Source organism: Bombus vancouverensis, chromosome 15, assembly GCF_051014615.1.
Source record: "Bombus vancouverensis nearcticus chromosome 15, iyBomVanc1_principal, whole genome shotgun sequence".
Taxonomy (NCBI): domain Eukaryota; kingdom Metazoa; phylum Arthropoda; class Insecta; order Hymenoptera; family Apidae; genus Bombus; species Bombus vancouverensis.
Window position 1 is genome coordinate 878,995 of NC_134925.1, and position 16,692 is coordinate 895,686.

At 37.3% G+C, this 16,692-nt stretch overlaps 2 protein-coding genes across 6 annotated transcripts in view; one reads left to right on the forward strand and one right to left on the reverse strand.

Moving 5' to 3' along the window:
* Mitofilin (inner membrane mitochondrial protein mitofilin) overlaps positions 1-16,692 on the forward strand; it is a 114,285-nt gene that overhangs the window by 42,226 nt on the left and 55,367 nt on the right. The gene's annotated exons all lie outside the window — the stretch shown is intronic.
* LOC117164494 (U-scoloptoxin(05)-Sm1a) overlaps positions 117-16,692 on the reverse strand; it is an 80,455-nt gene continuing 63,879 nt past the window's right edge. Inside the window, exons 3-4 of the mRNA XM_033347585.2 lie at positions 12,655-12,712; positions 117-8,506 (exon numbers count right to left, since the gene is read on the reverse strand). Of these exons, the coding sequence (XP_033203476.1) occupies positions 8,379-8,506; positions 12,655-12,712 (186 nt within the window). The 3' untranslated portion in view covers positions 117-8,378. The remainder of the gene's footprint in view (positions 8,507-12,654; positions 12,713-16,692) is intronic.

Consider the following 16,692-nt stretch of genomic DNA (forward strand, 5'->3'; position numbering starts at 1 on the left):
ACGACTTATTTTGTTAAAGCTAGAGTACAAGCAGACAATTTAATAAATGTATACATTTATTACTCGATATAGGATATGCATTTAAAAAATATCGGCTAAATAACTTTGATAAATGGTTAAAGTATACATATTTATTGAATATTTCAACATACTTGGTTATGGTTTGATCGCACTTGGCTGTATCTCTGTGTATCTCTCAAAGTGCTTCTATAACGACTAAAAAGTTCGGATTTGCGTCGTTTAGTCGCAATTTACTTAAAGCTTGTATTGTTCTTATCTTTTGTTATTTCTTTCTTTTGTTGCAAATAGTCCCAGAAGGTTCGAAACTTTCTAGTTATTCGATTCGAATCCTAATAATAATAATATCTACTTGCACCCTGGTACTTGAATCACTGAAATACAATGTACAGAAGTAGAACAGCTGTTCTATTCCCCGACCTTCTACACGAAATCCAATCTTGTCTTGACTCTACCACGTAATTTCTACAATGATTACATAAAGGCTACGTAATTGTAAAAAGCATATTCTTTGAAATTATTGAGATCATCTACCTAACGGATGATTCCTCCGCGACACAGTTCTCCACTTTTAACATATAGTTACACGTTTCTGTGTTGGTGGTGGAACGTTTCTACAAATTTAATCAAGCACTCGATGCGGTCTTGTAATTGGCAGAAATCTCGACCGCGAGTACGCGGTCCACCGGAAGCTCGTGAAAAGTGTGCGGTTGGTCGAGTTTCTACTTCCATCTCGTTCCTTGCGTCGAGGTTTGAAAACCAGCAGTTGTAGTCGACCAAACTATGTATTTCCATAGAGAAGGGAAATATCAAGTATTATTTCATTGCAACGCGGATGATTTGGGTGTGTAGTGTATGCAGCTGTATGTACAGTGGAGCGTGTACAGTGTGTCTTGTATGTATCGTGCTTCTTATGTACCTTATTTGCAAGAAAACAGAGGCTATATTGAACGTTTACTGTAATATAAAACGATCGTTATCCTTGATACGATTGTTGTGTGGTCAGCCGCGGACGGGACGATCGCGGTGCATGTGTGAAATTTATATAAACATCGTTTATACCTGCTACTATGTTTATACTTGTTAGTTATTTACAGAGGCAAAGAATTCGAGGAAACGTTAGTCCTTTCTACTCTATGCAAAATTTCCGATATGCTGTCAAGTCTATTCTCGACTTTCATTTTATTTTAGCTTTAAAAGTCACTCCTTAAATTTTGTTACATCTGCCGCCGAACACCCTGTATATATCCATCCGATGAGCCAGCTTGACCACTTTGCTCTTTCCACTTTTGACCACTTTTGTCTCTCTTGCTCTTTCGTTTTAAAACTTCGAGAACTGTTAATTCCTTCCACGATAATTAATAAAATGAAAAATAACAGAAGAATAAAATTCTTGCACTCGAAGCCACCGCTACATAAATCGCACATCACGCTAAATAATAAATCGTCGGAATGCAAATTATTAGTACACTCGCAAGAATTTATAATTCACCGTAAAGAACAAATGAACTTTCATAAAATTCTTTTCCCTTTCTAGTCTCACACTCTACTTCGTCTCTTACCACCATCTTTCTAAACCATTACAGGAAGAAAAAAGAGAAGACGACAGTACGAGTTTATTCATTCACCGAAGCGAGCGAATAAAGTTTTGCGCAACTCTTCTTAAGTTTTTAACCCTCTGATCTCGCATTTCCCTTCGTCCTTCTCTTTGCGCATACTATTTACTCTAAATTAAGAAACGAAAAAAGAGGAAGTAAAAAAGGACAATTGTCTTATTTAGACGTATGTTTTTTTATCGGTTTTTATCTCTCACGAACCTCTTTAATAACGTACCTACCAAAACAGTGCCGGAAGCGAGCGTCGTAACATCTATACTCGCAGCCACAAACAACTTTTTCTCGCGAAAATCATGTGTCCACGTGCGCACGTCGGTCTTCGTTTGCGCGACACGCGTTTCTTCGATTTCAGGCGCAAGCTTGTCTTTTTTCTAATTTCTCGTTTACTCCGTTCTTTATTCTCGTCTACTCGTTGACCTTTGCCAACTTATTAAGAGCTTGGAACGATGTTAGATTTATTATCGTTACAGACAACGACTCCCTCGTTGGATATAGTAAAATCTTACACGCTAAACAAGTCGTCTAGAATTATCGTGATATGGCGTTGCAACTCGTTAATTTATTGTTCGAAAGCATTTCATTGATCTCGTTCTCTCTTCTCTTCTTCAATGACTCATTTCGTCCTTTCCTTCTCACAATCCTTTCTCTATTGTATACGTATAACAATACGAAATGATTCGAGGTAGAGATCATTAAAAATCTATGTTTTTTTTTACTACTTTTGATTTTTCTTAACCCTTTCGTGGGCACAAAATTTTCTTCGACGCTACTAATTTTTGTAAGAAAGCAACAATTTCAGTACAAAGCATCGTATTCAATAAAATATATTCTATGTTTGTTTTCATTAATTTATCTCTCTTTCTTTCTACCATTGCTTACGAATAAGGGTAGTAGATGCTTATTAATTATCACACGTGTACAAGCACAATTTTAATACGATATTTTCGACATAAACCATATTAAATAAAACGTGCGATTAGTTCGGTAAAACCAATTTATCTCTTTCCTTTGTACCATCCCTTAGAAACAAGGATGGTAAATAATATGACGGTAAATATCATCAGCTGTGCCGAATATATTTTATTAAATTCATATTTATACTAAAATTTGATTTTCCGTTTTCTACGATTGTTTACGCGTTTGATTTAGCAGCATAGAGGAAGGGGGAAATTTATTTTCAACTATTTTCGCCGCCTATGAAAGGGTTAAGTTCAATCATCATGCACGCGTGTATCATATGTCTGCGTGGAAGATGGAGGTTTGAGCCACAACGATCGTGAATCTACGCGTACACCACTTTGCGTTATAAAAATACATGGATAAAGTGTAAGCGATACTTGAACTGGCAATCCACGACGATTGTGCCCGTAATGCGAACATTCTTTCTTTACTTCAAAATATCATAGAATTAGGATATTCGTACTCGATTTCTCCTGCGTCTCTGACGAAACATCTTTCTTAATTAATTATCAAATCGATAACTCGTGTAGCTTTTCGTAATTCAAGCCTGAAGCGCCTTATTGCTATCGGATTTAAACATTGGAAGCTTCAACGAGTGGTTCGTGTTGTGTCGTTGTTAAGTTCAATTCGTGATCGTGTCTTTCGTTATACTAATTGTAAGTACCAGAATATTAATTATATACACGCATGTATATAATTAACTATATATAAGAATAGTTGCGCAGAAGGATATGGTGTGAATATCGGAAGAATGACGAATATTGCAACGTGACAACGTTTGACAAATTTCTAACATTTGTACCATATCGCATGATACCGTGACTTGACAAATTTCCAATACTGATACCACTGAATATTAAAACAATTTTCATCATCGTATATGCATGTACTTTCCTTGATGCGCCTTGATATATTTTTACGTCGGATCTCGCCAGACGAGAAATTTTTATTTCAAATTCCATCCCATTCTGCGCTAACTTTTCCACCTTTAATTCTTTTTGTCGTGTACATGTTATACTATTTCTCCGTTATATCCATTATCTATTCAAATTCACAAATTTCCATTGCAGTGCATAATGGCAGTACCTAACCCAAACTTAATCTAACTTTTTCATCGTGAATGAAATAACGTTTCATCAAAAACCTGCGACTAGGTAAATCGGCTTACTTGCGTTATCTTCCTAAAGAAATCGAATAATTTAAATATTTACTTTACGCTTCACAGTTTCACGTTACTATATCTACCTCGAAACATTCGCCCAACAATAACAACAACGTTAATCGATCGGTCGACATCCATGACGGGAAACTGATTAAGCGTTAAGTATCGTTTACGCTAGACTCGAGCTAAGTCTCACTTTAGATAAATCGTCTCTTGGCCTAATTTCACAAGAACAGATATGTAATCGCTAGTAAATTTCTGACGCGCTACGTTCGTGATCTTTTTTTTAGATTTTTTAGTTTTTCTTTGCACTCGTTCGCGAAACTCATAGATTACCGTTTCCTCTACAGTTTTGTGACTCGCTTGGCTTACTCTTACCGACTAATAGTACTACTATGAATAGTACTACGTTCATACTGTTTAGGAATTTTCAGACGCTGGTCAGCGGAGAGAAGAGAGCGGATGCGCTCGTTTCGATCTCGATCATGTGACCGAATTCCGTGTTTTAAAAATGATGACAATTGAAAATAAGTGGCACTTTGTTTCTTACTTAATTTGTAAAATTATTAAAAAAATCGCGAGCACGACGGTTTACCATTTAATAAAAAAAAATAAAGAACTTGGTAGAGAAGGAAAATTTATGCTTTTTTAAATTTGATTTAAATTTGTAAAGCCTAGAGAGAGAGAGAGAGAGAGACAGACAGACAGACAGAGACAGAGAGAGAAAGAGCATTGGACATGTAATCCGGTGCTTCGGTGATAGAATGGAACCGGAAACTACCTCGTGCGACAATCGCTACTCTCGTAAATACTCTACTCTTGATAATCGATTCATTGTTAGACGAATGATCTGTTAATTGACAGACCTTGTGAGCAGTGTGGAAATAGTGAAATTGTGGAAAAATTGAAACTGTTGATTGAGAAGCTATTCCTTAAATTTAAAATCTCACAAGATTCCACAGGGTGATTTCCTGGTAGATTTGATTTAGCAAGAAAGGAAAAGAAGAAGAAGAATGAAAGAAAGAAAGATATAATGTAGAGAGAATTGAAACGGGGCAATGCGCTGTCCCCTCACGCCAACCAATAACGTACACGCAGTTTGTTTTAATATCTCACGCGTGCGTTCGTTAATTACAATTATTAAGGCTACTTCAAAGCGGTTACAAGTTACAATACGGTAGTAGTAATAATCGACAAACTTTCCACTCAATTTCGCCGTCTATCGGTCTTTATCTCTACTATGTATATATGTGTGTATATATATATATACACATATATATACACATACATACATATATGCATAATTCAGTTTATGTATAATCGGTGTGATGTTTCCTGTTTAGTGTCGTTAATCTTTAGTAATGGTAATAGTTAATCGTAATAGTAGTGATTAGTAGTAATTAGTAGCAATATAGTAATAATAATTCACGATAATAATAATAATAAATCAATAATAATAATAGTAATAATAATCCATAGTAATAACGTTATCATTATTATCCTCACTGTTCCTCGTTAAACTGTTGTCTGTATGTAGGTTACATAATATACATTGTATGTATATTCACGCGGGTTCAATTTTTTTTCTTCCGCGGTTCCTATCTTTCTCCTCTTTCAACTTTCATCGCGTTGTTTACCCGCAAATCCTCCATCTTTTTTCGTTCTGAAATCTTACGATCTATAGAAAGATGGATCGACCACGAACGATCCAGCCAGTTTGGGAATCCCTTTATCTTCGCGCTGTGTTCTTTTTTGTTTCCGATTTCACGTTTGGCGCTCATTCGCCATCGAGATCACGAGCACGAGTTTCTTGTGGTCCGACATATTTTGCCTCGAGATCACGGTGACCATCCTTGCTCGACTGGAATCGATAGTCGTCGCGGTTATATTTGGCTTAATATTTCTTTTGTTTGTGCTTTATTTTATATTTTTGTCTCCCTTCCGTTTTGCTTTATTTTATTTATTGATTTGTCTCGTTGAGAAAAAGGATCGGATGAACGTCGTGGAAGATTGGAAGGAGCGACTCGAAGAACATATTTCGAGTATCGGGAAAGGTTCAGCGAAGAAACAAAAAAGCAGGCGTTACGAAGGAAAATGTGGAAGAATAAGCTTGGTAAATGGAAGAAGTTGAGGAGCCAAATGGAAAACCGATTGTAAAATGAGCAGGATTCTGAGGGAATGAAGAAATCGAAAATCGATTATCGAGAACCAAAGGAAGTCTTTTAAGGCGGGAAGCGGAGAAGTAAGGTTTCGCGGCGAACAAAGAATACGGGGAGGGAGTAATTTTTCATTGAAAATGAAAAGAAGATCATCGTTCTTGTTAAATACAGAATGCCAAGTAAAATTCACTTTCGACAGAGAAATCTACCGTACTCTTCGAGCCTCCCAATCGACATAAGATGAAAAAGAAAAACTACTAAAGTCGAAGTAAAAAATTGAACGATGAATAATTATAAATTAGAATATCTGCAGAGTTTAGATAAATCAAATACAATGTAAACATTTAATTTAATAAGGCGGCTTTATCCGATGCAAGTATAAACGTGGTATAATTTATGTTTGTTTTTCATGTTTAACAAAAATGAAACGATATATCAATGTGGTAGTGATAAATAACTTCTTTTTTAAGATTATTGTATTATTTTATGTGTGTATGTATTTATACATACATATGTACGTACATACATACCTACATATACCTGTATATAAAAACATTTCCAATATTTTCAGGTTATTTTTTATACATTTAGGTTCATTCTTTGCTCTAGATTTATCAACAGGTTTAGATCTATATTTTCGGTAGATTCGATCGATATGTTTTTGAATATCGTTTATTTCGAAAATAAAAGTTTTCTATGCGATATAGCTTGTTTAATCCCCAAATGAAACCTATAACGGTTAGTTGATTAAATAATAAATATTCTATAAATACAAAAATTATATTTAATCATGAATCGTGAATCTAAATAGTGAATTAACTTAGTTTGATCAGTTAAGAAGTTGAAAAATTATTCCACGATACTAAAAAAATGTTCAAAACGAGTACATAATACGAATAAGATATCGAAGTACACATTCAAAATCTCGAAGAATGAGTTTCATTGGTTTAACTCGAGTTTGAGCGGACGCCTGACTGAAGAAATCCAACGCTCATAATGGCGACGGGACGCAACCGCGAACGGGAAGTCAAGGAAACACAGTGATGGAATGGAAAGTTTTGGAATAAATCGAATGGAAGGATCAGTAGCGAAGATGTTGGAGGCGAGCAACAGCGTAAGAGGAAGAACATCCGAAGCCGAATTTACACCTTTCCTCCAAAGTGAAATAATGTAAATTCGGCTTGATCGATGGAAATTCACCGGTAAGACCGAGTTTCTTCTTTGTTGCTACTAAAATTTAACTTTGTCTCCTCAGAGGATGAAATAAATGTAAGAACGCTTAAAATTAGTACTTTCTGTCTTATAAGGAGTATCTTAGCAACCTGCTTTGTCGTCAATTTTTATTCGAGTATACCGATAGTTGAGAATTTATGGAACAGTATATAGGGTAACTACAAGTTCGGTATGATGCTCTTCTTCTAAGAGTGTAGATGCAATGGTAATGAATATTCGATTCGTTTCGCAAGGACATAATAATTGCGTCAACAGAATTATTATATAAAATAATTTACTAGGCAACATATACGCCGATTATAATAATTACGATGCTAAATATTTGAAAACTTAGAATATACGTTTAATTTATATAAAAATATGCATTTAGATTGGGAATATGTCGGAAATGTTTCGGCCGGGGAGAAGAGTACCCGCGTAAGAGTTCCTAGGAGAAGAAAGAAAATTGAATTTTTTCGCAATTAGCCTTATTTGTAGAACGAAATAAAAGTATTTTAAATGGCTAATATAATAAATTTAAGTTGAATAAGATCGTTCACGAATGGTTCTAGAAAACAAAGACTGAAAAATTGAAAGGAAGAGAATCATGTACCTACTTATATTTGAATTACTTTTAACCACAAGGAATGATAGCACTTGGTTGTTTATATTTTGTTGTTATTTGTACATGAATTTGTTCGAACCGAGTATTATACTAGTAAAACCATGTTCATTAGCAAATACAGTTCTCCGATAGATATTTCTTTCAACAATGAAAAGATAAATTGCTGCGGGAGAAAAGAAGAGAAAATGGACGAGAATAAAAGTCATGAAAGATTTTCCATTCGTTTAACAATATTATCCTAAATGATTATCATTGTTCCAATCTCGTGACTAAAATCAATTCATAGAAGAAGAAGAACAAGAAGGAGAAATAAGTCGTTGCTATTAAGAAGCAGAAAATATTTTGCATTCGCGAGGGGTGATTATAGGAAATTATCCAACGTGCAGAATCAAAATCAGCGTTGAAAGTCAAAGTCGAAACAGGAAACGGCGATAAGAAAAATCGATTAGGGTAGGAACGCGATAGGGTTTGGGCCGATCGATCGGCGACGACTATCGATTGGTCAGCGTCCAGTCAGCAAGAGGGCCAGGACAATAATCGACGATAATCGGTTAGCGCGGTGATTCTCGCGTTACAGGGATCCCGTTGCTTCCATTCGCGGTCTCTTGGTCGCCGGAAACGACGTATTAGCCACGAAGCATCAGGAAGGCCGCCATCGTGATCGCAAGCATCGTCAAGCAGCTGCTAGATACGAACGATGGAGCTGAGTTGCAACCGTCTTCCTGACAACAGTACGTCCTCGTGCTCCAGGCCTCTGAAACAGTACGATTTATTCTTTATTTCATTTCCAAGAATTATTACGCGATCGAGCTTCATAATAATTAGTATCGAGGAATTAGTTTGTTTTGTCCGATAATCGAATCTTGCAATATTGGACACCACACGGATTTTAGATTCAAAATTTTAGACTATATTTTTTTGAGAATTTCAGACGAAATTATTTGAACGCTTGCTACAAGAATTAGACTAAATTTCCTTTGTTCTAATACGAATAAGAACGTTCCAGAATATGAAAAGCTATCATTTGAGGGGGAGGGGTGAACAATGATATTATTAATATATTTATTGTCAGCACAATGTAATTTATATCATTAACCATGATATTAACCAATATAAAATCAGTTGTTGGACTAGTCCAATTAAATATAGTTCGTTGTTAAATAAAGTCACTGCTTTTATCATTGTTCGAATAATCCTCTCCCATTGAATGAAATTCGAAAAAGTAGAAACACGAACCATCGTAAAAGGCGCGTACAGTAACGGAAGAAATAGAAGAAGCGGTTTCGTGAATGAAAGCGTTCACGCATCGTCAGAAAATAAGGCAATTTCTTCTAATATGAAAGAACCTTTCTCCCCCTTTCCGCCATTGAAAAGTAAGGCAAATGAGAAACTTGTTAAAAGTAGGCCAGAGGGACGAGAAAAGTTATTGAAACAAAAGAGGGGTAAAAGACCTCGTTAAGAAGGAAGGTTCATCGACGAAAGGATTTCCGTTTAACGTTTACTCCAATCGAATCGTGGAGAAAAGTTCAACGAATATCAATTTATAGAGGAAAGAAAGGAAAAGAAAAGAAAAAAGAAAAAGGGCGGGAGATAGACGGAAATAAAAGATAGGAAGAGGAAAAAGGAAAGCGTATTGAAAGTCTGAAATGGCGTTTTTCTGTCTATTCGAGGAATTCCTTGTTTTCCGTTCTGAGTATGGGAGAACTGTTTCTGGCAGCCGTTTCGCCAGCACAGCTGGTAAACAAGAATATAAATCGACGGCGACATTTAGTGTAGTAAAAGTGGCGTAAAAATTTGTCAAAATTCTTCCGTGAAAGGTAGATGAATGAGAAGGATGAAGAGGGGTCGCGGCATTATACGAGAGTCTATTCGGAAAAGTTGTTTCGCAACTAAACCCCTGCCAACTTGAAAATAAAAACTAAGATAAAAGTCGAAAATACACGTACAGGATAAAACAGATTGTAGCGAAAGAGGTGAAAATAAAACTATGTATTTGAAGCAACCAGACAGCAAAGTTGTCACAGAGGTAGGCCAGAGGATCTGGTGAAACAGAATTTCCGAGAGGGTTGAGTGCATCGACGCGAACGCTCCGTTTTAACATTTTGACTATTTTAACGCACTGGCCGATTACAAGTTTACAAAAGTGTAGGCCGGATTTTCAATTTGAAAGCGTCTCATCTACACTCGATCGCGTTACTCGAATTTTTTCCAACGACTTGCTTCTCTTTTTCTCTCGTTCGTTCAAGATGTCCAAAGCTCCTCAACTTTTTCCCGGCAGACATTCGACACTCTATTTTATTGGGATATTGACGGGTGAAGGTCACTTACCCCATCGATAGCCGATTCCATGCTTTTCGAGACCATTGCTCCAGTTGTCTGACTCTTAATTCTTATTCCTTTCCATTGCCTTTTTTCAATGATGCGATCGATCGATTTGAATTCTGATTAAGACTCGTTTGAAGTTCGTTTATCGATTACTTATGTGTCCACGTTAGAACATTTTCTTTTATTCTATGCGACATCATTGTTGCGATAAATGATAATCTCTCAAGATTGAAAATTATTAGAGCTTCGATATGATACGATACAATGATTCAGGTTTAAAATGTTGAAAGTACGTCGCGTCGTTGCTATATCGTGGAATAATAATAATAATAATGATAACAGAGAATGAAAATGTTGTGACGCGTTCGCGAACCCCCAGGGAGTCATTTTCGTTGCCGGAAAGCTTTTTAACGATAGTGTTACGTCGCGTAACACTTTACCTAGACCAGGCCACACACCGCGGGAAAGATGGCAATCAGATGTCTTCGGATACTTACTGCGTACCCTCAATAGTCTCAAGTACCTTCCATAAACCTCAGGAATTTCCTAGTCGAGGTCCTTCAAACCGAACAAACATCTGTTTCCGAAGCATTTCTAAAGACCATTGTCTACTACGGCTCGACAAGGGAAAGTTAGTTTTTCTAACGTACTAACCACGTCCTACTAACCACTTTCTATCGAGGGTGGCTAAGACCCTTCCTAGTCCACCAACCTTCGTTTAACCAATTAACAACGAAGCCTATTTCCCTCACTCTCTTAGCCAAAATCGTCACCAACAAATCCGATGGTCCCGTGCGCTAGACACACCCATCCTTAGCTTTCCTCCGACACAGCATCGTCTCCCAAGACAGTACTGATTTTACATCCTTCGAATGGTCAACATACTTTGACCGGGAATACACCCGTAGATCAGTCACTCACTCATCTCGTACATACGCATCAGCGTAACTATCTTCTTTACAAGTTGTTAGAATAAACAGTGATATATAACTTACTATGCTGTGTTACATTCATTTAACCATCTCTGTTATCTTAACCGAAACAGGGGAAAGACTAATTCGCGGCGTCGATTAACCGAATCGTAGCGAGAATTTACGCCTCTCGCTGACGCGTTTTCCTCGCGACCGCGTCTCTCCGCGAACGGTCGTAACAGATAAATTCTCGACGGAGAGGCCACTAAATCGATTAATCTATCTATTTCTCGTATACGTTCGTTGATTCAGCCTCGTCTACACTGTCGACTGTCTGCATATTGTAGTATCGTGGAAATTAAGATATAAATTTTTTCCCGATTACTTACAATTTATTAATAATGAATTGAATATACAGGTATTAATTGGACAGAAAACGATGTTTGTTTAACTGAAACTAAATGCGATACTCGTATCTATCTTAAATAACTTCACAGTTATTTGGCAACTCTCGTCACGACGAATCTCTCTCTCTCTCTCTCTCTCTCTCAACTCCACAACACTTAAACGACTCGATTAGCTCTCTCAATTCTACTCTTCCATGTCTCGATCAACTCTGATTCTCGCCACACACTCACTGTTCGACTCGCACACTCTGACCTCTCGGTCATCCCTCCTTGAACCCGAAACTGTCCTTCTGTTCTAGCGTTGTTTATTGGTTTTTTCATATCTCTGCAAGAACTAGGTGACTTTAGTCACATAGGCGCCCTTAAATGTAGACAAACCACAGAAGGACGACGTACACGGTTTTTTCTATTTTCAACCGACTTCTAATCAAACTCTTTTACGATATTACAATATATCGTCCGCCGACAGTCGACAAAAGACGTATCGAGACTGTCTGCAGACAACGTGATTTGTCCACTAGAAATGTGCCGGATAGCCAGATATACCTCGGTGTCGATGAGTTAAGGATATGTTGGTCTCTTTCTAAAATGCGAAGAAAAGTAATTAAACGTTTTTAAATCTTGACTTTTAAACGATAAATAAATGCATGCGCCCACAAAAAAAAAAGGAAAGAAAAAGAAAAATGAAGTCGACTTTTTTTCGATTTCCCAACGATTTTTTACGATATATCTTTACGATAAGAGAAATTACGTGAATTTGTAGCAATTTTGATAAGCAGCGGGATTTTCAAATTTTCTACTTTCGTCTCTCCTTGCCTCGATAACGAATGACAACGCACAAATCACATAATGGATGTAAGTAGAATGGAAAGAATTGGTAACACGAATGTTAGAATTGATTGGATTAAAGAAATTGATTAACACAGTTGGGAAACTCGGTAAACGGATATAAATGAAAAAAATGTAATGTTATTATCACAAACGTAAAATTTTTAGTGCGACGTTAAATTTATGGACTTTTCATTTATTTACCCTGTAAGATGCTATACGTCCTGTTCATTCTAATCTAAGATTTCAAAGGAGATAATAACTCTTGAATAACGAGCATATAATCCTTAGGAATATAGACTAACATGCAGTACGTACGTATGAGTTAAAGATTGATAATTCTAGTGTTAAAGTTAAAGCTAAGACTTTTCTTCTTACGATTGGATCGCAGTAATAGATCGCGATAAACTAGTAACGGGGATGCAACTCACCCTTCTCTGTGCACACTGGCACGCAGTCTCGAACAGTTGAGCCCTCGCTGACATATTTCTGAAAGAAATAGGACAAATTACTCGATTAATTACTTCTATACAGTTCAAGCTTTGTTGCGAAGCAATGTTTTTTCTTTTTTTTTTTTTTTAGAAAATAGATAAGAATGATGATAATAGTTACTCATTGTCGGTTGAAAACGATAGAGAAGTCGATAGCGATTGACGGTATAAAAATTGTTTATGGCACTGTACTAGATGATCGTATTGTAAAAGTTTTAATAGCGTAAAGGATTAAAATAATTTGTCTAGCCATATTTCGATTAACAAAATCGATAAAAACGGATCGAGCCTTTTGCACAGCGCTGTATGTATATGTATATGTGTATGTGTATGTAATCGTATATTGGAAAAATAATCAAGAGACATCTAAACGACTGATCAACACGAGAGATGTGTGTTAGAGCGATCATAAACCATGCTATGAAATTTCTATCTTGCTTTCACGTGGAAAGTGTTGATAAAGAATATGTTGATTATTCGGTATCGTGGTTGGGAAAATTGTTAGGTTAGGAACAATTTTTCCCGTTATATGTATGTCGGAGAAGAGTCAGGAACAGGGTTGTGGGCGTTTGATAGGCCTCCCTTGGAGTTGGCCATCGTTGTGTGATAACGAAGATACGGCCTGATGTTACGAGTATGGACACTACCGATTCGACAATCAACAGCGGTGGTTGGGCACTTGCGATGTTAGTGACGTTGGTCTTAGGTTCGATGACGAATCCACGGTCAACGGGATGAAAGGTATACTTGCTCTAACTCAAACTCACTGATCGTCAGGCGCTGCTCCCTTCGTCGGTGGGATCTCAAGAAAGAATGAATTTTCGTCCCAATGATGCCACAGAGGAAAACTATGATGGGGTGTGTCTAAGGACACGAGATCATCGGATTTGTCGAGTATAGCCCTCGTTCTGTAAGTAAGGGAGATTGACGTCGCTGTCAATTGGCCAGTTTGGGGCAAAGACCGTCTGTCCGTTTGGAAAATCTTAATTGCCGGAAAAACCCAGGTTTTATAGCGGGTTCTCGGGCTAACTGGACTTGTGCTGTGTACGTGCCTCAACATCGGGTATTCATTGTCCGAAGGAACCGTTGGAATGTTTTACTGTCAAGTACCTCTATTGGTATTTCTTTTAACGAGGGTCATACTATAATTCCACACCTTTGTTAGGCGAAGCGCCCGCTCCGTTGACCACGGCTACGTTTGGCGACTGATGGTCGCCTTGAGCCCAAGTTTATTATCACAAATCGCAAACAGGTACAATTGGGCAGGATGACGGCAAATTGTTTAATTGCGACTGTAAACTTTAATTACGATTTTACGGATTTTCCCGAAGTTCCAGAGGGACGGCTCCGGTGTCCTTGGCTAAATCTTATGATTTAGTTGACTAAAGTCCTTCAAACAAACAGTCTTTGTCCCAGCTACGGGAAAATAGGAGAGACCTATTTTTCAACGAACGGCGTCTCCCACTAGCCACTTTCCTTCGAGGGCGGCTAGCATCTTTTTCTAACCACCGATATGGAGATTGACCAATTAGCAGCAACGTCAAATTCCCTCACCTTTCGAACGAAGGCTATCCTCGACGAATCCGATGATCTCGGGTCCTCAGACACACCCCATATAGTTTTCCTCTGTGGCATCATCGGGACGGGAAATTCATTCTCTCTCGCGATCTCATCGACGAAAAGAGTACCCCTTTACGACCAGTGAATATTACGCGTCCTACTTAGATTTTGTGAGCACGTTCATCTATCATCCCATCGACCGCGGATTCGTTATTGAACCTAAGATCATTGTCATTAGTTTCTCGAGTATCTAATTACCACGGTTACTTGTCCAGTTCTATGATAATCGTATTTGCATTAGTCGAAGTCTTCTCTATTGCATAGCGACACGTGTAATCCAAACGAAGATTCGTTTCACGCCCCTAACCCTGATTCTAATGTAAACCCGACATATATATTTGTTAAGTTGTCATGGTAGTTGGAGTTTTGCGAGGTTCGTTTTCTAAACTCAAGTATGTACATCTCTTTTCACAGATCAGTGTCTGTATCATTCCATTAAATTCATCGTCTTTGCTTAAAAGATATCGAATACGCTCCATGCAATTACCCGCTGTTCTCGTAGAATTATTACTGTAACGAGTACACGACGCGCGATGAAAAACGAAGAACGAAGATCAATATTTGACGTTAAATATCGTTTAATATCACGACAGGACGTGTCGGTAAAATCAATCGAGTTTACACGTTCATGCGACTCGCGACGATGTCTGTGACTCGCAATGATACAAAACAAATACCTACTTTATTTTTTGATTAAGTGGCCGATTCTCGTTGACTCCGTTTTAGGAATCTTATTCCGCTCGAGCCGAGCTGTAATTTCCTTGGTTCTCTTCTTCTATGTGAAATTATAATACGGTGCGCGGATTACCCTTACTATTTCCAAACTTTACTACACGGATCGTCTTTTACGTTATTTCAGAATCGAGAAACAATTAATCGATACTTAAGTGCTCGGTTGATTTATTCACTGTCTCTTCTTATCACTGTCTACGATAAAACCAAAATTCAGACCAACGGTACATATCCGAAACTATAAAAATGTCGATATCCAGATAGATGTACAGAAGTAGACATTCAGAAATTCCGATATACGAAAAAGCGATTTGCCGAGGAAAGTAGACGTAGATGTTTGACGAATTCGCGCTAAGGCTTCACGCCGGTACAAGAGGGGCAGAAGAGAGAAAAGAAGAGTTTAATTTTTACGGGAAGAGGATAGAAACTTTCAACTCGGTTGTGTTCGTATGATTAAAATTTCAACAAATTTGTGTTTTACTAGTGGCTAAATTACAACACGCTGCTCGTGTCCGTGCGGATACAAATTTCGCTCGATATATTAATGGCGTACAAGTTAATGGAACTGGTACGTGTACATGAAACTTGTCATTAACTGAAGATAAAATCGTTACAGTTACCGACGTTATACGATTAAAAATGATGATTGATCATGTATTAGCAACTATAACTTAATAAGTTACGATTAGTAGCAATCTTAACTTCCGCCCTACATTTTCTACAGTTCTCACAGTTAAAATAAAATTTATCAATATACGTATGTGCTACTAAAAACCGCGAATGGAAAATCCCAATGTGGGACTTTCATACTTGCGTCATATTTTTACAACGACTGTCGTCGACATGAATAATGTATAGGTAAATAGAACGGGAGAAGCAAGAATATTACGGAATTAATCGTAAGTAAGCCCGGTAGACAATCACAGACCAGTCTGGCTCCAATATAAATTCAAATTTCACCGAATTCATTGTGCTCCTTTCCACAGAGGCGACCGATTACGAGTTAATCCTCTTCCAGTCTCTGTACTGGAAAATTCGATTTCATTTAAAAAAAATACACACGATACTAGCCCTACTTTTAAATTCAATCGATTACGTTTTTCATCGAAAATAATGAAAAAGACATTGCAGGAGACGAATTCTAGATACTTTAAATAATTTAAACTTTGATACGTATGTATATATACACGGGAATATTTTAGTATATTTTCCCTTTTTTATTCAAATTGTCCTAAAAACGGACGAGTCTAAGAATTAAAATAAACAGTATTCATATTTGTTATATTTATCGTTTCAACCTTGAAATTTTTCCGCTCTTAACTTTATTTGACTCTCACATTTTCCGTCTAACATGAATTTCTTAATGACGATAGACTGAAATTTTCTATCCAAAATTACAACTAAAATTACGGATACAAGCTCTTTCTTTCTTTCCTTTCGTTTCTTTTGCACGTGCGTAAGTACGTACCTATCGTGGATCGAGGCATAATCCAGGAGTACGAGCTACAAACAACCACGAATATCGACTGCCGTTTGCGCCGATAGATAACATAACACAACACTGGCAAATGCACGTAAACGTATTATCGAGTATGACTGGTTATCGTTGCGGCATTTTCCGCGTGG